Raw genomic sequence first — 26,026 nt, 5'->3', positions numbered from 1 at the left:
GAGGTACATGGAGTCAAACTGCCGAGTGGACATGAAGCAAAAATGTCCCAGTACGCAGACGATAACTCTGCCTTCCCCACATCAGACAAATCCATAGTTAGACTCTCTGAGCTGGTGCAGCTTTATAACAGAGGCTCTCTCTCCTTAAGACCAATTCCCTGCTCTGCTCGAAGTGAGGGTTTATTCGTCCGGGATCTTGTCCAAGAAAGAACTGCCAAGTATATGAAACTGCGGACCATGCCATGTGGTTCTGCAATGAAGTGTTGCTTACATTGACGAGGGTGGAAGGTTTCCTGAGGAGGTGGGTCATGTCAGACTTCCGTATCAACAAACAAATGGTTATCTATGGCATTTTGCCAGCTACCTGGAAACAAAGCAAGAAAGATGTCATCACCTACTTCATTGGCGTCACGAGAAAACGTAAATGGTCCTCGCGCGCTTGTGAGCCTTTTTTTCGACAAGTACTTTCTGACCCACGTAGAGATAGTGCCATACGTCAAGGGATGTCTTCGCTCAACGCTAAAGCTTGACTTTATTCGTCTTGGCGAGGCAGCCTTTCTGTCTCAATGGTGCACTTCAGTACATTGGGCGAAGGTCGTTGGGGGAAAGCTGCGCTTGCGGTTCTAATCCCCGACCTCCCTCTGGTCGCGTTAGTCTATTTATTTAAACTGTCTGTTCTTATGTCCTTACTTTATTTTGATGTGTCAAGTTGGCAGGAGTGGGTTTGGTGGGAGCTCGTGGACCTATAACCTAGCTGTCGTGGGTAGCTTGGCACATCCTTTTTCTATCGTCCTTCCTTTTGTCTGAGTGTAAGTTACGTTGAAAAGTGGAAAAACAAATAGTTGAATAAGTACTTGTCTGTCTTGTCTTGTCTTGTCTTCCTTCTTTGATTATGTTATGTTAACCCCAGTTAAAAACGGAACAACTTCAATGTTTAAGTTGTGGGGAAAATGTAGGGCATTAGTGGAGTGGACGGATAATAACCTAAACAGAAATTTTGTGTTAGACCAACCCAAATGCAACCACAGGAGCCATATAATCATCAGACCAGTCTGTTAAACGTAAATGTTATGATTTTCACCAAACGGAAATTCTTTGACAAGTTAAAGCGGTATCCTTTATTATCTTATTAACCAAATTGTCGTTACGTATACGTTTTATGTAAAAACAAGAAGGAGTTCGGCGCGGCCCGAGGCCGTCCAAGCTCCCGCCGACACCAGAGCGACGCTCGACCTAAGCACGCCTAACTTTTCTAAAGTCGGGCGGAACATCGACGACGGTCTTCCAAGTATTGTACGAAGCCGATCGCCGCCCGACTATTGGCCAAATGTTGGCCGTTGCTCGGGCGAATCATCCCTTAAATATTGGTTCCTATGGGATAATTGCTGAAGTTCCGGATCAATTTTTGGGTCAACGCAATAGAAGAATTAAGTTGTTATAGCTAGAGGTGGAAATTGATGAACAGCTATTAACACAAATGCTACAATCATTATTTTTCACATCGGCAATGGCAATAAGTAAGTCATCTTGATATTTTAATACTTTTGTCTATTGTAACGAATACCCTCGCAATTCAGCCTGTGGCTGTCATGTGGTGTTTTGCTGTTTGATTGTTTGATTGTTTCAATCTAATAAAACCATTATTATTATGTGTTCCTGTTAGTAATACACCAGCAATGTTAAAGATGGATGGAATGGATATTGTTAGATGAATAGACATTGGAGGACAAAATGTGTACTTGTACTCTTCAATTTTTTACCCTGTGTTTTATTCCTTTTTTACTCACTAGGAACAACAGCATTCTTCCATCATGATGGCTGAGTTTCATATCCCTGTACACCAACTATTGTTAAGCTGAACAGTACTGCAAGTCCAAACATGCTATTTAGCTGCTATTTGTTTTGATTTTTGGTATCAGTTAGCAAGGTTCACTTTGCGATTGGAACATTATGGTGGCAAATACTCGCAGTTCTTTTTTCAGGCCCAATTTTGTGTGACCTTTCTATCAAATCATTATACTGCTTGGCACCTTTTCTTGGCACCTTTGCACCCTTTCCAAGAATCGGAATGTGGAGTTAGTGTTAAGCAATACATTGTCCGAGGATGAAAATTCAATTGATGAGGAAAATTATGAAATAGATTAGAAAATGTGTCATTCAACTTTTGCCAATTTTATTTTCAAGGCAGTAAATATAATAAGATGTGAGGGTTCTGATCTTTTACAATAAACTGTATGTTGCATTTTAGTACTCTTACAAAGCAGCTTGTCTTCTCTAGCTGTGTGTTCAAGAAGTGAATCATATATTTTGAAAATGTGCACTTTGTAAGTATTTTTCATTTTAGCCTAAGTCAGGTAGTACTTACATGTAGTATTGCATTAGGCCATGTTGCTTTGATTATACAGATTACATCCACTGGGATACCCAAAGCTGATGTGAGCATGAGACAATGAAATGTCATTTTTTTGTTGAAATTAGCCCGGAATGAACTTGAAATGAACTGTCTTCACCTACATGCTGTACAAAAGAAAATGTATATACCTAGCCTCACAATTTGAATCTGTATTTTCAGTTATACATGCACAAGATAATGGATCATTCTAAGACGCCATCTAATGTGCACCACTTCGTATAAAAGTTGTACCTTTACGTGTACATGTGTGTGTCGGTTAGCTTGAGTGCCTCCTTCCCCAATTCCCATGTGTGTGCGGATAGTTGTTGTGATGATGAAGAAACAAGCCACTGATCAAAGGAGTGGTTGTGTTTTATCAAACAATCGTTAACTGAAGTCCCATGATCTAATACCCTCACCAAGTAATGTTATCACTTACATAATACGCTAAACCTACAAAATTTACTCCCTGTCTCAAGAGCTATTGACAGCTTAGTGACTGGTACGGTTGCTAAGCGACGTTAATGATCTGAGTCCCAGCAAACAAGGATGGCCTGTTGTGAGTCATGTACCAGGAGGTGCCTTCCAAGTAACTCCGAGGATAGTTGAGAAAAGAAGGGTCAGGATGTGACTCAGAGAATGGTCATCTCAGGGGACGCCCCCTGATGAGGGGAGGAGTTTTTAGCTGGAGAAGCACTGCACCACTCCACTCAGACCAAGGCAGCAGTAGGGTAGCGAGTTCAGAGAAAGTCTACTATGCTGCAGGGTTCAGCAAATTCAAGCGTCGGCAGCTAGGAGATCAAGGATAGACAGGGCATGATGGCCAGGGACCAGACACCACCAAAAGGATGACAGAAAGGCAGCGTCAAGCCATCAGCAATAGAGCAAGGCTTCTAGTTAATAGTAGGCATCCATTAATCGGGATGGGATAGGGCTGCTTTGAGGTATGTCTTTGTTTTTTCTCAGGGTGGTGTCTGGAGTTGGTAGTCAGGGATCGTTGCTTGTCAGTCTCCTTTACAGGTATGTTCTTCTAAGATGATAGGGCTTGTTCAAGAGGATATTACCCAAAGTTCTGGGATAGACATGGCAACCAATTCTTCCACGAAGAATCAGTGAGTGGGTCAGAGTTTAGAGTTGTCTGATTACAACAGAAATTAGCTAACTTTGGGAATACTAAAGTCATAGCTCCTTTCAAGAAACCAGTTTTGTCAAGTAATTTCAATGTCAGCAGATAAAGGACCTACGGACAGGGTGAATACTCAAGAGTTGGACGGTGGGACATATCCATTTTGGAGCATACGAAGCATACTTTTCCAAGTGATCAGCAGCTTTTCCCCTAGCCGACCTCATGGTCCGATGACAGTAATTTCATAATATTAGTATTCTGGGATTAGGGGAAGATGTAAGAGAAATCTTCAACTGACTTGGATAATCAACTTGTAGTAGCCCATACAGGATCATGCAGAGGGGTAGGATGAGTATCATGCAGTACAGTACATAAGGCGATTTATCAGTACGATCTGTAAGGATATCTCAGAAAAGAAAAGAACCAATTTACCCGTTTGGAATGGAGGAAACAGGAATTTAGGACAACAAACTGTACCAGACCTGCATAGAGATTTCTGAATAATATGGGAGGACACGGTCTCGCTAAAAGAGATTGAACAGACAGAACAAAGGGTCTAGATTAACACGTTAACATGGCAGGGAAAGATTCCGGTCTACAGTACATAGAAGTGTTGAAGCAGGGGTTTTCATGACCAAGTATGGTAAACTGGTTGAAATCGCTACAGTCTAGAGCAGCAACTTAGATAGGCGGGGACAAACAAGATCGTAACTGGTTACAATTTGGAGCAGTCTTATTATTCCAAGTAGGATCTTTAGTAAGAAGGAAATACATTTGTAATGGATAAACGAAGCCAGAGGCTCATAACTAGAAGATAACCTACAGGGACTGTACAGTCTCTTAAGCCCCCGTCACAAATAAGAAATTGAGCTCGGCCGACGTGTTGGCGAGCTTCAAATGTGCATTTTCGGCCGAAGTACGGCCGACGTCCTGTCGATTACGCGGGCTTCGGGCGATTTTAAGAACTAAAAGTTGATCCAAATATTGGCCTTTTACCAGGTTAGTCGATAATGACTTTGTCCATGTCTAAGAGATGGTACCATCTCGTGGGGGATTTTTAGCTTTTAGTGTTGGACGGACGTCACCCAAGATTTTCATTGGAAAATACGGTCGACGCTCGGGCGATTTTGAAATTCGACGAGCTTCGGGCGATCCACAAAGTCGGCCGACGCTCGCATAAATTGTGACGCCGGCTTTAGCAATGTCTAATGAGGCGCATAGCAATACTCCACAGAACGGACCCCTAGAACGCTTCGGATACAATGGCTACGATATGTTACTAGTAGGCAACAAGTAATCTAAAAGATATTCAACTGGGCTCTTAGATTTATAATAGAAGGAAACTTTGTCCAATTGCAGCACATTTTGCTCAACTTACGTAGGGTAACAATGGGCATAAGAACAATATACATCGAGGCCGAGTATCCCCTCTGCATTTGGTAGTGAGTCAACAGATAGACTGTAGAAACCCTTAAAGCCACCGTTGTTGTACAGTTCAACATATACACAGTAAAACTTTGTCTTTAAAATGTCCCTTCGGCAGAAAGAGTAACTGTTCGGGGTTTCTGATTCTTGCACATTGCTTGAACTGATATGTGTAGCTGTCATCAGAGACTGTACATGTATGCCAATCACTGAGTGTTGCAACAAAAATGCACATGTATAAAGGACTCTCTCTGGTAGTGGGGACAAGTTATCATGCAGGCTACGTAATCATCATCCAGGCTGACAAGCAGTGCCTCTTTGGGAAAAGGAACAGCTTTATGGCAGTCCTGTGGAAAGTCTCTGAAGTAGGCCTAGGGTTAGCTGGCTTCACTGTCACATCAAGGACATTTAGGCATACTGAAGTAACACCAGGAGACCTTATCAGCTTAGAAGCAATTAATCTCGATCAATCAAACCTTACAAAGACTTGACTAAACATCAAGACTAAGCTATACTGTTGCTTAACAATGCCAAAAGCAAGGAGTTTATAGGCTAACACTGCAACTTTTTCAGATTGTCCATCTATATGGATATTAAATTGCATGATACTGTATTACAGGAGAAGTGAACATCAAGGGTATATATAGAGGCAGATTAAAGTGTAGGGGGATCACTTGTACCAGAATGCCCTCTAGTGTCTGCCATAGTCTAAATCGCTGGACAATTGCCTCTGGCACTAAAAGAGAAGAAATCAAACCCCGCATTAGTACCGTAGATATAGAAACTTAAGGTAGACTAGCAATATAGTAGGATATTGTATTACATGTATGCTCAATGTCTAACTTACATTTGTACTTCGACGCTGCTGTCAACATGCAATTAGCCTACGGACAGGAATTTGCAATAAAACTTAATAGACTAATCTTCAAATAAAAAGCACAGTTATCAGACTTCTGTAGGAAGGGTTTGCAGCACAAATAACATCATACAAGAACCAGCAATTTAAGGGCCAACTGTTTGGAATGGTAACAAAAACAAGTTTAACAGTTTACTACTCGGAAGGGACAGTGATATAAGACGGACGAAAACAAGTTTTAAAGGTACTGATGGCATAAGGGGGTCATATGACAACATTCCTAGAAGAAAGGTTTGGGCTATCAGTATTAAGCATTACAAGAGGGAGAACCATATCATGCATTAGGTGCATCAAGTATGAAGACTTGCACTATAGCTAGGGTACAGCATCAAGGGACCTCAGAGACGGATTTAGTAAATGACAGTCAGATCTTTGAATCTAGTGAGGGACAGACAAGGTAACTTCAGACAGTTAGGGTAAAGGGTCAAAACTTGGTGCCTGCAGGAGACTTTCACACACTAAGAAAGGCTTAAGGCCATTAGAAGCTTTGCCTGAAACGCAAGGCAAGACGGATATAAGTTACAAGATAAGGCTTCAAGCAGGGAGGATTTAAAATGTCTGCAGGAATTTTTGGGAGCATGTAGGGCAAGCTATTATGATAGGTTCCCAGTGAGTAATAGCGAAAAAGGACTGGGGAGTGGCTAACAGGAAGAAAGTGTATCAATTTTGTAGGTTGGAGTTGTACTTGGTCTCAAAAAATCTATCCAACTTAGGCAAGGGGACTAGGTATAAGGGCGTGGCAAGTACATGGGGCAAGGACAAGGATCTTGTGTTTGGGGGGAAGGTATCAAGTGCCTTGATACCTTGTGGGCGAGATTTGTGCAAGGAGTGTGCACAAAGCCCCCCATTTTCACAAGATAAGCAAACCAAAGAGAGATGGAAATTGGTAGCATTGAAGACCTTGTGCCTTGCCCCCATATTTCTGCCACAAAGAACAGTGTGTTGTGTGTTTCTTGTGTCTCTATGATTCTTATTAGTAAGGGGTAGGTGAAGCTGGGCGAACGATAATTAATGACAGCTTAGTGACTGGTACGGTTGCTAAGCGACGTTAATGATCTGAGTCCCAGCAAACAAGGATGGCCTGTTGTGAGTCATGTACCAGGAGGTGCCTTCCAAGTAACTCCGAGGATAGTTGAGAAAAGAAGGGTCAGGATGTGACTCAGAGAATGGTCATCTCAGGGGACGCCCCCTGATGAGGGGAGGAGTTTTTAGCTGGAGAAGCACTGCACCACTCCACTCAGACCAAGGCAGCAGTAGGGTAGCGAGTTCAGAGAAAGTCTACTATGCTGCAGGGTTCAGCAAATTCCCCAATCCCACCCACCCTCAGAAATGAAGGCTTGTGATGTATATGTATGTAGTATTTGACATTGAACACGTTAAGGAATTGAAGACGGGAGAATGATGATTTAAGTTAGTTACAAGTCAGGATGAGTTAAACATCTGCTGGACAGAGCCTTTGGTTTAACCGACCAGCCCGACATTGGCTAAAACAATTGGCAAACCAGGGTAAAACAGGTCGCCAGCTCGCAGCATGACTTGCTTAGTAGAGAGGAGGGACCTTGTCTTAGACTGATGTATAAGATTGTATAAGATACAAGAACAATTCAATGTATCTTAGTAACACGAACAGAGATTTCGACATGTGATTTATGTAAGGGAATTCGGCACATTTGGCAACGTTTGTCACTGTGAGTGGATTACATGTATTCTACAGTTAAGGTCGGTATTTTGAAAGTAGAAGCAAGGTCCCCGAAAAGAAAGTGTTTGAGAATTATTAATAAACTGGGAATGGGTACGATGGTCATTCAATGCTACCAGGTGTTATGTTGAAAGGAACCTTTCCTTGAGTTGGAAGTAAAGAGGGAGACAGAGTGCTCCAAGAGATGCTGGGGTGCCCCAAGATGTTGGAGGCAGAGAGCCCCAGTTGCCTGTGAGAAAGCGAGAGTGCTTCACAGAAGAGTCCCAGGATAGGGGCCGCATACCTAATACCGGGATGTCCTCTTGATTTAGAAGGGGCTTCCCATGGCACTTTCTTAGTACGCTAAGATTGACGCCCGCGGAGTGAAGATTCTGGGACTGGTAACCATAGACCCTGTGCGATGGGCGGTTACCGGAGTTTTGAAGACCTAAGAGGAGGTTAGGTCAGAGTATATATGGAAAGTTTGGTTTGGTCTGGAGTGTGATGAGTGTGGGGCGAGATTTGTGCAAGGAGTGTGCACAAAGCCCCCCATTTTCACAAGATAAGCAAACCAAAGAGAGATGGAAATTGGTAGCATTGAAGACCTTGTGCCTTGCCCCCATATTTCTGCCACAAAGAACAGTGTGTTGTGTGTTTCTTGTGTCTCTATGATTCTTATTAGTAAGGGGTAGGTGAAGCTGGGCGAACGATAATTAACTGCCTCTAAAATCACGACCAGAGCATTTCCACGGCACGAGATATCAAACAAGATATCAAAGTGTCGTTGCAGTACCCCGGAAACCCACTAGGAGGCCTATTATCGAACTTGACCTTCGTTTTCCAGATACTAGTATCTTTTGGAGTGACTTGGCAATCAGAAAGAATTAAGCTGCACCGAAAACATGACTTTCGTGACATTTCTTTAATACGGTGTATATAATTCTTTACATCCGCATTAAAACTGGGATAACATACAATACTGGGTAGCTGTAAACAACTTCAATTTTCCTGTAAAGAAAAGGGTCATAAGACGATTCTGTCGTTATCGATCAGGAACTCCGTACAAGGCAAGGGTATATCCTGAAGCTTTTCTAGCTCATAACTCATATTTGACAAATAAACGCAGGTAAAACATATTTCCAACCGGGATAGCCTACGATAGTGGGTACATGAAACTGACTTCAGTTTTCCTGTAGATAAAACGATTCCGCAGGGCCGCACGCACTACACACTTTTCGGTACTCCGTACGGCAGTATGCTGAAGCGCTTAGAGTCATAAATCGTATATAAATCAACGCTGGTTAGAAATAATTCAAACCGGGATAGTCAACAATACTGGGTACCTAACAATAACTTCAGCTTTCCTGTAGATAAAACAATTCTTTCGCAATCGATCGCGAACATGCTTTTTTCCCAGCTGTTCTCGGCGGTATTTATCTGTACGGTGGACCAGGCACTTGATGGCGTGATGGCTTATTGCTGTTGTGTAATATAACTGTAAACGGATGAACCATGCCCTTTTTTAATTGTTTTGAGTCGGGAAAAATGTGGCCATGAATTCTAGCATACTGGTATCAATGATTAAGCCAGGCTTACAGGATGGTTTCCATCGTAATGGGGGCTTGACTAAAATCCTGGTTATTGGATCTTATTGGTGTTACTGCAAGAATGCAAGGAGGATCACAATAGGTGGAACCCGAGTCAGGTATCGACACTCCTGGTGCAGTTGATGGAGAACCACGAGAGGTGAAGCCATGCCCGGCGTCGTCAGCCCCATACATTCATGAGGAGAATGACTGTGTCTCCGTAGGCCGGGCAAATATGCAATGTAGCAAGACATCCCTCTATTCAGAACTTCTTTAGCCCAAATGAGTGTAAAGTTCAAATGCTTCAATGTTTGGAATACTCTCCCCACCCCCCTAAAGAATTTTACTTCTGTGATAACCTTCAAATGTCATCTTCGAGCTCATCTTCTAGCAAATCCCAACTACTTCTAAATATACCTCTTATTAGTATGTCTCTGATCTGATCATAATTTGAATAAATTTTCCTTGATTGCCCTTTTTTGTTTACATTTTGAGAACGATACTATTGTACTTTAATATTTCTGGTTTTCGTTGATAATAATTTCTTACGTTTTGATCTGTATTATATTATTAGTATTCGATTTTTTCGTTATATAGTTGTTCATTATGTTTATTTCATCATTTGTTACAACTTTTGTTTGTTATTTATCATAACACTCTTTGTAATCGACATGTGTTAAGTTAAAAGGAGGAGGACTTCTATAAGCCTCGAGGCTTCATTCCTCCTCCTGCACATTCTTTTGTACTTTTAATTACTTCATTATATAATTGTTTTTTCTTTGCTTTTATGTGAGAATAAATTTAAAAAAACAGAGCTCAACAGGATGATGCATTTTCTTTCATAAGCTATTGAAATATTTCATTCCAGGTTGTTAACACTGTTTGATAGAGGTATTACCTTCTATTCCAAGACTTTTGATTTAATGTAACGTTTTATAGTGGAGTGCATAAATTTTTCCTGGTTCGCCCAATCATTTAGGGTTAGTAGTGCTTATAAGTAAAAAAGAAAATTAGACTAACTTATTATCATTATGTAGCCAAATGATGTTGACCAATTGGGAAGGCTGCATTTTGCCATAACGACTTGCCATCAGTATTGCTCCATTATGATTCCTTTTTGTCTGCTGGTTGTACATGTACAATATGGTGGGGGAGGAGTGAAGTTAAAAAGTAAGATTGATAAATGATGTCCTTGTTTATAGAATTTACCTTCTCTGATTTTGATTGAATCTGCTTTTTACCATATTGTGAAAGAATCAAATCTGAATATACTGAAGTGGACCTGTAAATTTTAACTTGACCTACTCTATGAGTATGTACTTGACAAATGGTTCAAGTTGTGTAAGATTACAAGATTTATACATGTATGTTACGTAGGGCTTCGCTCACTCTGTGGTTTAGGCATTGGTTACAGGAACCAACCATGCCCAACACAAGGCTATATTATCACAATATCCATTGTCAATAGATACTATCCATTATCCAGAATATGATCTTTGCATTCTTATCCATAGTGGTCTCTGAGTCAAAAGTGAAATGACATGTACCCTTCTATGCACATAATTACCAGTCAGGAAAAGACAGAATCACCACTAGGACTGAAATGTCAGAAACGTCAGTAACTTTATTGAAACATTTCTTTATCTATTTAATAACTGAAGTTGAAAACATCACTTACAAGGCTACAAACAGATAGCAGTAGTTCTTTGGGAAATATATATATATAATGTGATAATATATAACATACAGGCCATAGGACTGACCAAAAATACTCCCCATGACTTTTATACTTTTTCACCAAATGTATAAACTGTTTTCTCAAAGCTGGTTTTAATGTAGATGTAGCTTGCCAGGACCATCATAATGTTAGCATGACAGGGAAGGGGTGGTTCAATTGGGCCTGCTGTCTTCATGCACATCAATGGTTCAGCCATGTGTTGACTTCTGGGACCTGTGACAGGAAAAAGGAAGAATTTAATTCAAATTATGTCCTACATGTAGATTCAACCATATGTATGCAGTATTTTACCTGTTACAGCGAGTTACAATGTAAGGAGATCTATTGTCGACCACTGTGGATACTCCTACCCATGATTATAAATTGATAGTTTAAACCGTGACCCTCAAAATATGTGTAAATTATTAAGGACAACGCTTTCACATATGTACATTCAAACTTTCTTCCATGATTTGTCAATTGATACTGGTAAGCTGAGATTTTAGACAATGTAAAACCGAATGTTGTACAGAGAAATATCTTGAACTTTGTGACTTTGAGCAGCGCTCCGCTACCCGGTATAAGATTAGAGTTCCACGGCCTCAAAAGAAGTCAAAACTGACAAAACTAGCACCATGTACATTCTAGAATGTAGCATAACAATCATATAGGTCATCATTTAGAAATCTTTTTCTAACATTTCACAGTTGGCAACTTTCCATACACTGAATATGGCATTGGCTTCCAGAAAAAAGGAGCTACACTGGTAGGTGGCTAGTGGGTTGTGCTTCCTCAGCAGGCTACCTTTTCTTGGCTTCAACCCTATGTATGGGAGTTTGGACTCTTATACTCCTTGAGGAATTTCCTTGAGGAAAAAATGGGTCAAGATGTAAGGGGAGGGGTACAAGTAGAAAATTAATAAATTAAACTGGAAGTTTTAAACTGGAAGTTGGGTGGCCCAAGCAATGAGAGAGCCATTGTATGACACAAATTCAAAACTACTCAAACTACTCACAGTCTCACACTAACTGGGTGTGCCTGAATGCATTAGCTTGGAGTCCAGTCTTGTACCGTTGTGTCTGTGTGTGTGTGTTTGTTTGTACAATGTATAGTGTCATTTGTGTTCTTACTTTTTGTGTGCAGAATACACATGCCGCTATGCTGTTGCCTGTAGGTCTGACTAGCAGTATATTGTATAGGCACAGGGAAGATAACTGTGTATTCTATGTTTAGAAAACTGGTCCTGTCTGCATTCACTGTGGTGTATACTACTAATTAGTATTTGCCCATCCCCCCTCCCACACATACCTCCATTCTCATTCCCCAGGTAAGGGGAAAGACAGGTAACGTTACCACATTCTATAGTATTCTCCAAGCAGGTTTTGGTCGAGTAGGGTAGGAGTGTCCGGGATTTTTAATGTCCCGGACACTCCTACCATATTCAAAATGGCGGCGAGTAGCCGGTCTTCAGAATAGCTCTCCAGGATTTTTCAAAATTTGAGTTTCATCGCTCCTTCTAGGCAACAAAAACCACACAAGTTATACAAAGAAGAAACCAACGTTGGATTACGAGATTCCGAACGTCGATAGAGTTAGGATTGCAAGGATATCCGCTGGATTACCCGGGGAAAACACAAGAAGTTTTCGGATCGGGAACACAAGGTGCGCCCCCCTCCCCAGTCCCCGGCGCAGTTCAAAAGCAAAGTCGGAAAAGACCCCGTAGTGGAACCACTGGAACCCGCCTCGAGGATACCGAACGTCACAGTATAAAGGGATATTATTTCCGAAGAAAAACAGGCGGGGAAGCTCACGAGCGCAACAAGTGCCCCCCTCCCACTCGGGATACTACGAAGACTCAAGCCCGGACGTGCAACTGGTTCCAACTAGTCGCAAGTCCCGACGCGCAACGGATTCATCTGCCGGTACGCAGCGGACTCTTCACGGAGTGGAATACTAAGCCTTGGACGGATAATTTTTGGTTCTTGCGCGACCTTAGAAGCTCTACAAAGAACACCACGGGTGCTGGGATACCCCCCTCCCCCACCGGAAATCCTCAGATTTTCAAGAGCCACAACCGACACAGAACAATGACGGACGTCTATACGGTTTGCGGCACAGTTTGCAGCTAGAATACCCAAGGTTTATTCAGTTTTCACCTCCCCTCCCAAAAAAAAAAACAAATAAAAAAGAAGGAAGAAATATGGCGGAAGGTGGTAAATCTGACCCTACTAGAGCAAAGCTGAGGAGCTCAAACGTAAGTACAACCTTACCTGAACTTAACGGAAAAAAGGGACCAGCATCTGGCAAAAAACGTTCTGATAATACTACTAGCAACATGGACTCAAACAGTGATTCCTACTACTGTGGTGATTGTGGAAAGACGGTAAAAGAATCAGATAAAGCAGTAGAATGTGAAATTTGTACGCTGTGGTTTCACACCAGATGCGCGGGAGTGTCTGATAGCCTGTACCAAGTGATATCAGACGAACCTGAGGAGTGCCACTGGTTCTGTCGTAATTGCAAGAAAGGTGCCCAGAAGTTGTATCTTAGCGTCATTGCACTTACGGGGGAACTACAGTCAGTGAACGAGAAACTCCGTCTACTGGAAAGTAAGGACTCGGAGCTAGAAGCGAGAATACATCTCTTAGAAGAGTCCCAAACAAACACACAGCACACGAGCGGACTATCGGAAGAACAAATTATTGAGAAAATTGTGAACAAAACTACTGAAACTATAACCAAGTCAGTAAAAGACAACGTAGACAAACAACTAAGTGAAAAGGAGGACCAAGAGTCCAGGAAGTTAAACCTCATAGTGTCCAACCTACCGGAGTCCAACTCCAGGCAAGGTGACATAGACAGTTTCACCGAACTTGTAAAGGAGGAGTTCAAGTTGAAGGCAAATGTCACCAACGCCCAGAGATTAGGCAAACCAAGCAACGAGAGCACCAGATTGGTCAAGGTAACCATGGCAAGTCTAGGAGAAAATAAACAGGTACTAGCGTTGGCCAGGGAGTTGAGAGAGAGCACACATGAGGTTCACAGCCAGGTTTATATCCGCCCAGACTTAACCAAGAAACAGCTCGAAGAATCAAAAAACTTGAGAGAGCAACTGAAAGCCACAAGAGAACGAAATCCAGAAAGGAAGTGGATAATAAGAAGGGGACAAATCGTAGAGGCAAACTAGACCAGATTAATTTCCACGATTTGAGCGTATTGTACACCAACACAGATAATTCTATCATGAGCAAGTATGACGAACTTTGTGCAATCACTACAGAAAAGCAGTACGATGCTATATGTCTAACCGAAATCAAACCTAAGCAAGGATCTCTACCCGATCGACAAGTTATGCAAATACAGGGCTATGATCTATTCACAAGCGACTTAGAATCTCCAAACACGAGAGGCACATGTGTATATATCAAAGCAGGGTACAAGGCAAAGCAGGTGATCCCGCCGACAGAATTCGCAGATTGCACCTGGGTATCAGTACAAGGAAGAAACGACACGTCTTTATTAATTGGAACTATATACAGGTCAGGATGACCAGCTCTTGCAGTTACCAGGGACCCGGCCCTTCACGAGACCCTAAAATGGGCTGTTAACACGCAGAACTCACACATGCTGATCACAGGAGATTTTAACCACCCTAACATAACTTGGACCCCATCACCACAACTACGGACTACACATGCTGATAATACCGACAACCCTGCAAATAGATTCATCGAATGTTTGCGGGATACCTTTCTTTACCAGCATGTCACAAGACCTACAAGGTACCGAAGCGACCAAACCCCCACACTTGACGACTTAGTCCTCAGTAATGAAGAGGGGATGATAGAGCAGCTAACACATTAGGAACCACTAGGCGCAAGCGATCATGTCAGAATTGAGTTCAACTTTGTCTTCAGCACTCCAGTTAAGGAGAACAAGACGACAATATGGAGATTTGATAGAGGCAACTACGAAAGGATGAGCGAGGACTTGAATCTCAACTGGGATAACCTGCTAGAGAGTAAGTCGACCCAGGAAGCTTACGCATTATTCCAACAGAGAATTACGAATGCAGTTCTGAAACACGTCCTTACTAAGACAATTGACCTCTCTAAGAAGAAACTCAAACCACTCTGGATGGACGAGGAAGCTTTTAAAAAACTAAAGAAAAAGCACCACGCCTGGATTAGATATTTGAATACTAAAGATCAAAACGACTGGTTAGCATTCAAACGGGCTAGAAATGCGGCCACACATGCGTCCAGAAAGGCAAGAAAATCATTTGACAGGAAACTTGCCACAGAAGCCAAGCACAACAATAAAGCCTTCTGGAACTACGTCAACAGTCGCCGAAAGACAAGAACACAGGTGGGAGATCTGAAGGACACACAGGGGAACTTTACTGCCATCGATAGCGATAAAGCAGAGATACTGAACAATCAATACTTCAGGACATTCACACATGAGGACCACGAGAATATCCCGACATTCCCTAGGATCCAGTCAACCACAGCTCTCAACACAATTAACATCACAGAAGAGATGGTGCTTGAGCAGCTACAGTCACTCAGAGTTGACAAATCCCCAGGCATCGATGGCGTACACCCCAGAGTGCTCAAAGAAACTGCAGATATGATTGTCGGCCCCTTAACCAGGATCTTCCAAACAAGCATCAACGAGGGCAAACTCCCAGACAAGTGGAGAGAGGCTTGTATAACTCCCATCTACAAGAAGGGGGACAAGTCTGACCCCGCAAATTACAGGCCTGTGTCATTAACCTCTGTACCATGCAAGATGCTGGAGAGGATTATAGTAAACGAATTGATCACTCACATACGGAACAATGATCTCACATGCGAGCAGCAGCACGGGTTCACACATGGGAAATCCACTATAACCAACCTACTGGAAGCAATGGACGTTTGGACAGAGGCCCTAAGTCACAGCCTGCCAGTAGACGTAATCTTTTTAGATTACGCTAAAGCATTCGATACAGTGCCACACGAGAGACTTCTGAGACGGGTAGAATCCTTCGGAATTGGCGGAAACCTTCTGCAATGGATTCGTAACTTTTTGACACAACGAAGGCAGCAGGTCGTGGTGAACGGAAGTGCCTCCTCATGGAAACCGGTTATAAGTGGAGTGCCCCAGGGTTCGGTCCTCGGACCGCTTCTCTTTACGATTTTCGTATCAGACATTCCGGAAACGATCCAGAACTTTGTCTCACTGTTTGCAGATGATACGAAAATATATGCTGCAGCCCAAAACTGTGAACTGAACGCACACACAACCTGCTTGCAGGCGGACTTGAACAGCTTACAGGAGTGGTCGACAAAGATGCAAATGCAATTCCATCCCGATAAATGCAAGGTCATGCACCTTGGGAAGGCTAACCCCAGACACAAATATACAATGAACAAAGTTGATGGCACGATGCACACGCTGGAGAGCATAGAAGAGGAAAAAGACCTAGGGGTCACCATTGATAAGAACCTGACTTTCAGCAAACACGCGCAAGTGCAGGTGAATAAAGCAAATAAAACACTAGGGCTGATCAAGCACACCTTCTCACATGTGGACAGTGTATCCTTCACACTACTGTATAAAAGCCTGGTTCGACCGCACTTAGAATATGCTACGGCAATATGGTACCCAAAAACCAAGAGAGACCGAGACATGGTGGAAAGAGTGCAACGGCGAGCAACAAAACTGGTGAAGAGTTTAGCCAACCTACCATATTTTGAAAGGCTGAGAGAACTGGACCTTCCCACGCTACACTACAGAAGACAGAGAGCCGATATAATCCAGCTGTTCAAGATCACACATGGGTTTGACAAAGTCAGAGTGAACAACCACTGCAACTTATGTGGGAGAGCCATGTTTACGCCAAGCTTGGCTACAAACACACGGGGTCACCAGTTCAAGTATCAAATTCAGAAAGCTACAGGCCCGAGGGCACACTTCTTTCCCACACGAGTTACCCCAGCTTGGAACAAACTCTCACAGACCACGGTCAACAGCAAGACAGTGAAAGAGTTCAAGACAAGACTGGGGCAGGAATGGGGACAGCACCCAGACCTATACGAGTACCAATTCACATACTGATGCTACTACCGCCACAACTAGGACAGCCTTATTACCCGTGAGGTTATCGACTGGCTGTGGTTCAAGGTAAAGATTCAAGGTAAAGATATTTGCCATCAAATGAATAGGGGCGGGGCATTCCTTTCAGAATCGGTGTCGCTGCCCCGCCCTGCATACCATTAATTGATTGTTTGGCAAATCCTTTAACTGCACGGGATTATCCGCATCTGCCACACTGGGGTAAGTGTCCAGCCAGCCGTGCTGCCCCCATGCTGCCGTTTCTATTGTCTACATTCAAAAGTAGACGTCACTGCACACAACTTTTTGAGACACTAGTGTTTTTTGTTGTTTTACGTTTACAAACACTTCAATTTTCCCCAAATATGACAAAAGAATGAAAGCAACGTATGTGAAATAAACGTGTTCATGTTTTGAACTGTAAGTAAATATTGTTGCAAAAGTAGCCGAATGTCAGAGCATTATGAGGGTTTTTTCTCCAGGAACTCAACCAGTTTAGTGAACCATCTTGCACCGACTGATACACAAACAAATCAATAGCAAATCAAGTACTAGTACAAGAATGTATCAAAATCACACGGTCAGCTATGGGGACAATGAAAGAGCAGAAAACGGACATGCATTTACAAAGTTTATACACACGTTGGACTGTGACGAGACCAGAGACACCCACAGCAGACGACCAGAAACTATGAACAGTAAATTTAATCTGTGTCAGACTCCGCGCCTGGTTTCCAATCGGCCATAATGTGTGAGAGTCATAAATATCTAAAAGGATTGAAGCATTCTGTTTTGTCGCAGAGGTGAAGGGAAAGAGACGTTAAAAATCCCGGACACTCATACTACTACGGTCCTGCCCTGCTCTAGCCTGGAAACCATACCATCGGCCGCTTCTCGATATCTCCACGGCACTGTGAGTGACCCCGCCCGCCCAGAGAGCTTAGCCTGCTCAGGTGTTGGTTTACGCGCTTGGATTAAACTACGGTAGCTACGGTGGCTGCGAAACTCTATATGGCAGCTAAGAAGACAATCTGACAGAAACGGGTCAATAAAGCAGACTGGGCCGGGTAAAACACACCTAAGCCGACCCGTAGAGGCTGGTGACCAGGCTAACCCTGCTCGACCATACCCTGGAATCCAGAGCAATTATACCGAGCGACCTTCACCGGCCCGCGCCCGGAGCTTCCTCGGGACCTACCCACCCGCTAGCCCGACAACGTACCCCGCCCCACTTCCCGCTCGCCAACACACGATCCGCTCTGGTAACCGGCTGCGGATTTTGTTTGGTTAGCGGGAAGTGGGGCGGGGTATATCTTTGGGGGAGCGGAAGGATAGGCCCCGAGGAAGCTCGCCGGTACATATGCTCTGGATTCCAGGGTAGCTCGACCAGGACCTCTGCTTGGAGAGTAACCCCAATTCCCCAGCAAAATTATCAGTACTAGTTGCCTTCCCGACAGCCCAACCTCACATTGAGATTATTCACCCATCTTTTCCTCAACAAAATTCTATTAGAGGCCAAACCCCCATGAATAGCCTTGGGCCCAGAAAGGGTATCATGTTGACTACAGTTGAGGTAAACCACCCCACTCGCCCAGCTCACCTTTTTCGGGAACCCCACTGATACAGTTAACAAATTAGCCTGGATGCCAGACCTCCAAAGATTACTCTAAAATATAAACACTATAGATATTCTTGATTTTGGGGATCTGGCATCCAGGCTATCAACAAATGTCACGAGCATATATATATTTATATTACAATCAGGAGAGGGCTTATACTGGTTAGGTAATTCTAGCTCTGTCGTTGTATTCAAAAGAAAGCATATTAAGTCGCAATAATGAGTCTTGCACTATATGATTTGTACCAATCAGGAAAAAAAAACACATCCAGTTTCAGTTTGTGTTTAGGTAGTACTGTGCATCGTAAATATCGTTCCTACATTTGTAATGGCACACATTCCTGATCGCATTGTTGACACAAGCAGTATGGTGAGTATAATATTTGCAGGTGACTGGGTACCAACAACCAACCAAGGGACCTTCTTGCAATTGACCCGACAAAAACGTTATAGTCTTGGTTATGGTCCGCCAATGTAAAATTATATAGCATACCATAACAGTATAACTGTTATGGAATCAAAAGGATTCGGGATATATTTGTCCTTACCTGCATCGATGCAAGGAGATACAGATTGTTACTTGCAACAAGCAGATTTTTGTCTTACCTTTGGGGTTGTTAATTTCCCATTTCCTCCGTATATATTATTATTAGTGGCAATAAGACGTCCATGGTCGTCCTCGGCATCGCAGCCGCCATTTTGAAAGGTTCGCCGCAGGTCACGGCTTCCCATCAGCCTGTGTGCCAGCCTGTGCGTCAGGAGCCCATAAATGCCTCGCCGATAACTATAAGGGAATATGTCTTCAAAAGGACAAAAGGACGTCCTCTGGCCCGATAGCTATGCACTTATTGCTTTGCCTATAACACCATTACTATCGAGAATTGGATATGTATCGGGTGCTAGTGGAGGGGCTGAGGCGGGGTGGAAGGGAAGCAACTGTCAAACAGGTACGTAAATTGTATCTCCGACGTGATAGTCTGTACATGGAACAAGCAATCGGGTATCTGAATATTTTGCAACTTGTGACGTGTGACTTTTCTCCCAATTGTTCTTTTTTCAAGTCTGCACAATTGGTAAGTTCGGGCCCGACTGTACTCGCACCTGTCACTGTGCGAGTGGAGGTTCCGTGTGTGACGTCATGACTGGGGTCTGCTCTAGTGGAAGGTGTGAGGCCGGGTGGAAGGGAAATGACTGTCAGACAGGTGATTCAGACATGTGGTGTTATGTTCAAAACCTTCTATTCTGACCGTTAGTAATTATTAAGGTTTGAGCTTTGTCGTTTTTTGAAATGAACACAATGTAAAGGTTTTCTAATTGTTTTCTTTGTAGTCTGTATCCTGGGTGAGTTCGGACCCGACTGTAACGGCACCTGTCAGTGTGCGAGCGGAGATTCGGTGTGTGACATCCGGACTGGAGTCTGCTCTAGTGGAGGGTGTGAGGCTGGCTGGGAGGGGAATGATTGTCAAACTGGTAAGCCAATACTGTGACAAAACTTAAAAGATAGCAACGAGCTTTCTAACAGTCAAAGGGCTTATCAATATTCCCGCGGGCAATATCTGCAACCTTACACTGACTGAGGATTACATCTGATAGCTCTAGCGCTGAATTAATCTAAGTGCAGAACTTCCGTGTTTGACATCGAAACTCAAGGCTGCTTTACTGGAGGGTGTGAGGCTGGACAAGTAAGAGCCATCTGTCAGGAAAGTGACTGTGCTTCGTGGTCCAATTCGTGTTGTATATGTCCAAAATATATCTAGGAATAAATGGTTCTTCCACAGGTCAAAAATTTGGCTTTCTTCAATATTGTTCGTTATTCCAGCTTGTACGCCTGGTGAGTTCGGCACCGACTGTATCAGTACCTGTCACTGTGCGAGTGGAGATTCCGTGTGTGATATCCGGACTGGAGTCTGCTCTAGTGGAGGGTGTGAAGCTGGGTGGAAGGGAAGCAACTGTCAAACAGGTACATGAAATTGTATCTCCAACGTGAATCTGTACATAAAACTAGCAAAAGATCTTTGGCAATCTTGACGTGTGACAATTCTCCCAATTGTTCTTTTCTCAAGTCTGCACAGCTGGTGAGTTTGGACCCGACTGTACCGGCACCTGTCACTGTGCGAGCGGAGATTCCGTGTGTGACGTCATGACTGGGGTCTGCTCTAGTGGAGGGTGTGAGGCTGGCTGGGAGGGGAATGATTGTCAAACTGGTAAGCCAATACTGTGACAAAACATAAAAGAAAGCTATGAGCTTTCTAACAGTCATAGGGCTTATCAATATTCCCGCGGGCAATATCTGCAACCTTACACTGACTGAGGATTACATCGGATAGCGCTAGCGCTGAATTAATCTAAGTGCAGAACTTCCGTGTTTGACATCGACACTCGAGGCTGCTTTACTGGAGGGTGTGAGGCTGGACAAGTAAGAGCCATCTGTCAGGAAAGTGACTGTGCTTCGTGGTCCAATTCGTGTTGTATATGTCCAAAATATATCTAGGAATAAATGGTTCTTCTACAGGTCAAAAATTTGGCTTTCTTCAATATTGTTCGTTATTCCAGCTTGTACGCCTGGTGAGTTCGGACCCGACTGTACCGGCACCTGTCACTGTGCGAGTGGAGATTCCGTGTGTGATATCCGGACTGGAGTCTGCTCTAGTGTAGGGTGTGAAGCCGGGTGGAAGGGAAGCAACTGTCAAACAGGTACATAAAATTGTATCTCCGACGTGAATCTGTACATAAAACAAGCAAAATATCTTTGCCAATCTTGACGTGTGACAATTCTCCGTATTGTTCTTTTCTCAAGTCTGTTCACCAGGTGAGTTCGGACCCGACTGTACCGGCACCTGTCACTGTGCGAGCGGAGGTTCCGTGTGTGACGTCATGACTGGGTTCTGCTCTAGTGGAGGGTGTGTGGCGGGGTTGAAGGGAAGCAACTGTCAAACAGGTACATAACTTGTATCTACGACGTGATAGTCTGTACATGGAACAAGCAATCTGGTATCTGATTATTTTGCAACTCTTGACGTGTGACTTTTCTCCCAATTGTTCTTTTCTCAAGTCTGCACAACTGGTGAGTTTGGGCCCAACTGTACTCGCACCTGTCACTGTGCGAGTGGAGGTTCCGTGTGTGACGTCATGACTGGGGTGTGCTCTAGTGGAAGGTGTGAGGCCGGGTGGAAGGGAAATGACTGTCAGACAGGTGATTTAGACATGTGGTGTTATGTTCAAAACCTTCTATTCTGACCGTTAGTAATTATAAAGGTTTGAGCTTTGTCGTTTTTTGAAATGAACACAATGTAAAGGTTTTCTAATTGTTTTCTTTGTAGTTTGTATGCCGGGTGAGTTCGGACCCGACTGTAACGGCACTTGTCAGTGTGCGAGCGGAGGTTCCGTGTGTGACATCCGGACTGGAGTCTGCTCTAGTGGAGGGTGTGAGGCTGGCTGGGAGGGGAATGATTGTCAAACTGGTAAGCCAATTCCTTGACAAAACATAAAAGATAGCAACGAGCTTTCTAACAGTCAAGAGGCTTATTAATATTCCCGCGGGCAATATCTGCAACCTTACACTGACTGAGGTTTACATCTGATAGCGCTAGCGTTTAATTAATTTAAGTGCAGAACTTCCGTGTTTGACATCGACACTCGAGGCTGCTTTACTGGAGGGTGTGAGGCTGGACAAGTAAGAGCCATCTGTCAGGAAAGTGACTGTGCTTCGTGGTCCATTTCGTGTTGTATATGTCCAAAATATATCTAGGAATAAATGGTTCTTCCACAGGTCAAAAATTTGGCTTTCTTCATTATTGTTCGTTATTCCAGCTTGTACGCCTGGTGAGTTCGGCACCGACTGTATCAGTACCTGTCACTGTGCGAGTGGAGATTCCGTGTGTGATATCCGGACTGGAGTCTGCTCTAGTGGAGGGTGTGAAGCCGGGTGGAAGGGAAGCAACTGTCAAACAGTTAAATAGAATTGCATCTCCGACGTGAATCTGTACATAAAACAAGCAAAATATCTTTGCCAATCTTGACGTGTGACAATTCTCCGTATTGTTCTTTTCTCAAGTCTGTTCACCAGGTGAGTTCGGACCCGACTGTACCGGCACCTGTCACTGTGCGAGCGGAGGTTCCGTGTGTGATATCCGGACTGGAGTCTGCTCTAGTGGAGGGTGTGAAGCCGGGTGGAAGGGAAGCAACTGCCAAACAGGTAAATAGAATTGTATCTCCGACGTAAATCTGTTCATAAAACAAGCAAAATATCTTTGCCAATCTTGACGTGTGACAATTCCCCGTATTGTTCTTTTCTCAAGTCTGCACAACTGGTGAGTTTGGACCCGACTGTACCGGCACCTGTCACTGTGCGAGCGGAGATTCCGTGTGTGACGTCATGACTGGGGTCTGCTCTAGTGGAGGGTGTGTGGCGGGGAGGAAGGGAAGCAACTGTCAAACAGGTAAATAAAGTTGTATCTCCAACGTGAATCTGTACATAAAACAAGCAAAATATCTTTGCCAATCTTGACGTGTGACAATTCTCCGTATTGTTCTTTTCTCAAGTCTGTTCACCAGGTGAGTTCGGACCCGACTGTACCGGCACCTGTCACTGTGCGAGCGGAGGTTCCGTGTGTGATATCCGGACTGGAGTCTGCTCTAGTGGAGGGTGTGAAGCTGGGTGGAAGGGAAGCAACTGTCAAACAGGTACATAAAATTGTATCTCCAACGTGAATCTGAACATAAAACTAGCAAAATATCTTTGGCAATCTTGACGTGTGACAATCCTCCGTATTGTTCATTTCTCAAGTCTGCACAACTGGTGAGTTTGGACCCGACTGTACCGGCACCTGTCACTGTGCGAGCGGAGGTTCCGTGTGTGATATCCGGACTGGGGTCTGCTCTAGTGGAGGGTGTGTGGCGGGGTGGATGGGAAGCAACTGTCAAACAGGTACATAAAATTGTATCTCCGACGTGAATCTGTACATAAAACTAGCAAAATTTCTTTGGCAATCTTGACGTGTGACAATCCTCCGTATTGTTCATTTCTCAAGTCTGCACAACTGGTGAGTTTGGACCCGACTGTACCGGCACCTGTCACTGTGCGAGCGGAGGTTCCGTGTGTGATATCCGGACTGGGGTCTGCTCTAGTGGAGGGTCTGTGGCGGGGTGGATGGGAAGCAACTGTCAAACAGGTACATAAATTGTATCTCCGACGTGATAGTCTGTACATGGAACAAGCAATCTGGTATCTGATTATTTTGCAACTCTTGACGTGTGACTTTTCTCCCAATTGTTCTTTTCTCAAGTCTGCACAACTGGTGAGTTTGGGCCTGACTGTACTCGCACCTGTCACTGTGCGAGTGGAGGTTCCGTGTGCGACGTCATGACTGGGGTCTGCTCTAGTGGAAGGTGTGAGGCCGGGTGGAAGGGAAATGACTGTCAGACAGGTGATTCAGACATGTGGTGTTATGTTCAAAACCTTCTATTCTGACCGTTAGTAATTATAAAGGTTTGAGCTTTGTCGTTTTTTGTAATGAACACAATGTAAAGGTTTTCTAATTGTTTTCTTTGTAGTTTGTATGCCGGGTGAGTTCGGACCCGACTGTAACGGCACCTGTCAGTGTGAGATCGGAGATTACGTGTGTGACATCCGGACTGGAGTCTGCTCTAGTGGAGGGTGTGAGGCTGGCTGGGAGGGGAATGATTGTCAAACTGGTAAGCCAATACTGTGACAAAACTTAAAAGATAGCAACGAGCTTTCTAACAGTCAAAGGGCTTATCAATATTCCCGCCGGCAATATCTGCAACCTTACACTGACTGAGGATTACATCTGATAGCGCTAGCGTTGAATTAATTTAAGTGCAGAACTTCCGTGTTTGACATCGACACTCGAGGCTGCTTTACTGGAGGGTGTGAGGCTGGACAAGTAAGAGCCATCTGTCAGGAAAGTGACTGTGCTTCGTGGTCCAATTAGTGTTGTATATGTTCAAAATATATCTAGGAATAAATGGTTCTTCCACAGGTCAAAAATTTGGCTTTCTTCAATATTGTTCGTTATTCCAGCTTGTACGCCTGGTGAGTTCGGCACCGACTGTATCAGTACCTGTCACTGTGCGAGCGGAGATTCCGTGTGTGAAATCCGGACTGGAGTCTGCTCTAGTGGAGGGTGTGAAGCCGGGTGGAAGGGAAGCAACTGCCAAACAGGTAAATAAAATTGTATCTCCGACGTGAATCTGTTCATAAAACAAGCAAAATATCTTTGCCAATCTTGACGTGTGACAATTCTCCGTATTGTTCTTTTCTCAAGTCTGCACAACTGGTGAGTTTGGACCCGACTGTACCGGCACCTGTCACTGTGCGAGCGGAGATTCCGTGTGTGACGTCATGACTGGAGTCTGCTCTAGTGGAGGGTGTGAAGCCGGGTGGAAGGGGAGGAACTGTCAAATAGGTGAATAAAATTGTATCTCCGACGTGAATCTGTACATAAAACAAGCAAAATATCTTTGCCAATCTTGACGTGTGACAATTCCCCGTATTGTTCTTTTCTCAAGTCTGTTCACCAGGTGAGTTCGGACCCGACTGTACCGGCACCTGTCACTGTGCGAGCGGAGATTCCGTGTGTGATATCCGGACTGGAGTCTGCTCTAGTGGAGGGTGTGAAGCCGGGTGGAAGGGAAGCAACTGTCAAACAGGTAAATAGAATTGCATCTCCGACGTGAATCTGTACATAAAACAAGCAAAATATCTTTGCCAATCTTGACGTGTGACAATTCCCCGAATTGTTCTTTTCTCAAGTCTGTTCACCAGGTGAGTTCGGACCCGACTGTACCGGCACCTGTCACTGTGCGAGCGGAGATTCCGTGTGTGATATCCGGACTGGAGTCTGCTCTAGTGGAGGGTGTGAAGCCGGGTGGAAGGGAAGCAACTGTCAAACAGGTAAATAAAATTGTATCTCCGACGTGAATCTGTACATAAAACAAGCAAAATATCTTTGTCAATCTTGACGTGTGACAATTCTCCGTATTGTTCTTTTCTCAAGTCTGTTCACCAGGTGAGTTCGGACCCGACTGTACCGGCACCTGTCACTGTGCGAGCGGAGGTTCCGTGTGTGACGTCATGACTGGGGTCTGCTCTAGTGGAGGGTGTGTGGCGGGGTTGAAGGGAAGAGACTGTCAAACAGGTACGTATAATTGTACTTACGACGTGATAGTCTGTACATGGAACAAGCAATCTGGTATCTGATTATTTTGCAACTCTTGACGTGTGACTTTTCTCCCATTGTTCTTTTTTCAAGTCTGCACAACTGGTGAGTTTGTGCCCGACTGTACTCGCACCTGTCACTGTGCGAGCGGAGGTTCGGTGTGTGACGTCATGACTGGGGTCTGCTCTAGTGGAAGGTGTGAGGCCGGGTGGAAGGGAAATGTCTGTCAGACAGGTGATTCAGACATGTGGTGTTATGTTCAAAACCTTCTATTCTGACCGTTAG

General features: G+C 44.0%; 2 protein-coding genes across 2 annotated transcripts in view; both read left to right on the top strand.

Annotated features, from left to right (window-relative positions):
* The window catches only part of LOC136444501 (uncharacterized), a 148,231-nt gene that overhangs the window by 83,937 nt on the left and 38,268 nt on the right, over positions 1-26,026 (top strand). The window lies entirely within an intron of this gene.
* Positions 19,699-26,026, top strand: part of LOC136445007 (multiple epidermal growth factor-like domains protein 6) — a 40,966-nt gene continuing 34,638 nt past the window's right edge. The window contains exons 1-10 of the mRNA XM_066442837.1: positions 19,699-19,762; positions 19,890-20,030; positions 20,380-20,520; positions 20,624-20,764; positions 21,613-21,753; positions 21,881-22,021; positions 23,347-23,487; positions 23,846-23,986; positions 24,114-24,254; positions 25,835-25,975. Coding sequence (XP_066298934.1) covers positions 19,699-19,762; positions 19,890-20,030; positions 20,380-20,520; positions 20,624-20,764; positions 21,613-21,753; positions 21,881-22,021; positions 23,347-23,487; positions 23,846-23,986; positions 24,114-24,254; positions 25,835-25,975 — 1,333 coding nt within the window. The remainder of the gene's footprint in view (positions 19,763-19,889; positions 20,031-20,379; positions 20,521-20,623; positions 20,765-21,612; positions 21,754-21,880; positions 22,022-23,346; positions 23,488-23,845; positions 23,987-24,113; positions 24,255-25,834; positions 25,976-26,026) is intronic.

The sequence above is a fragment of the Branchiostoma lanceolatum genome, chromosome 11, assembly GCF_035083965.1.
Source record: "Branchiostoma lanceolatum isolate klBraLanc5 chromosome 11, klBraLanc5.hap2, whole genome shotgun sequence".
Taxonomy (NCBI): domain Eukaryota; kingdom Metazoa; phylum Chordata; class Leptocardii; order Amphioxiformes; family Branchiostomatidae; genus Branchiostoma; species Branchiostoma lanceolatum.
This window is presented reverse-complemented; position numbering and strand designations above follow the sequence as displayed.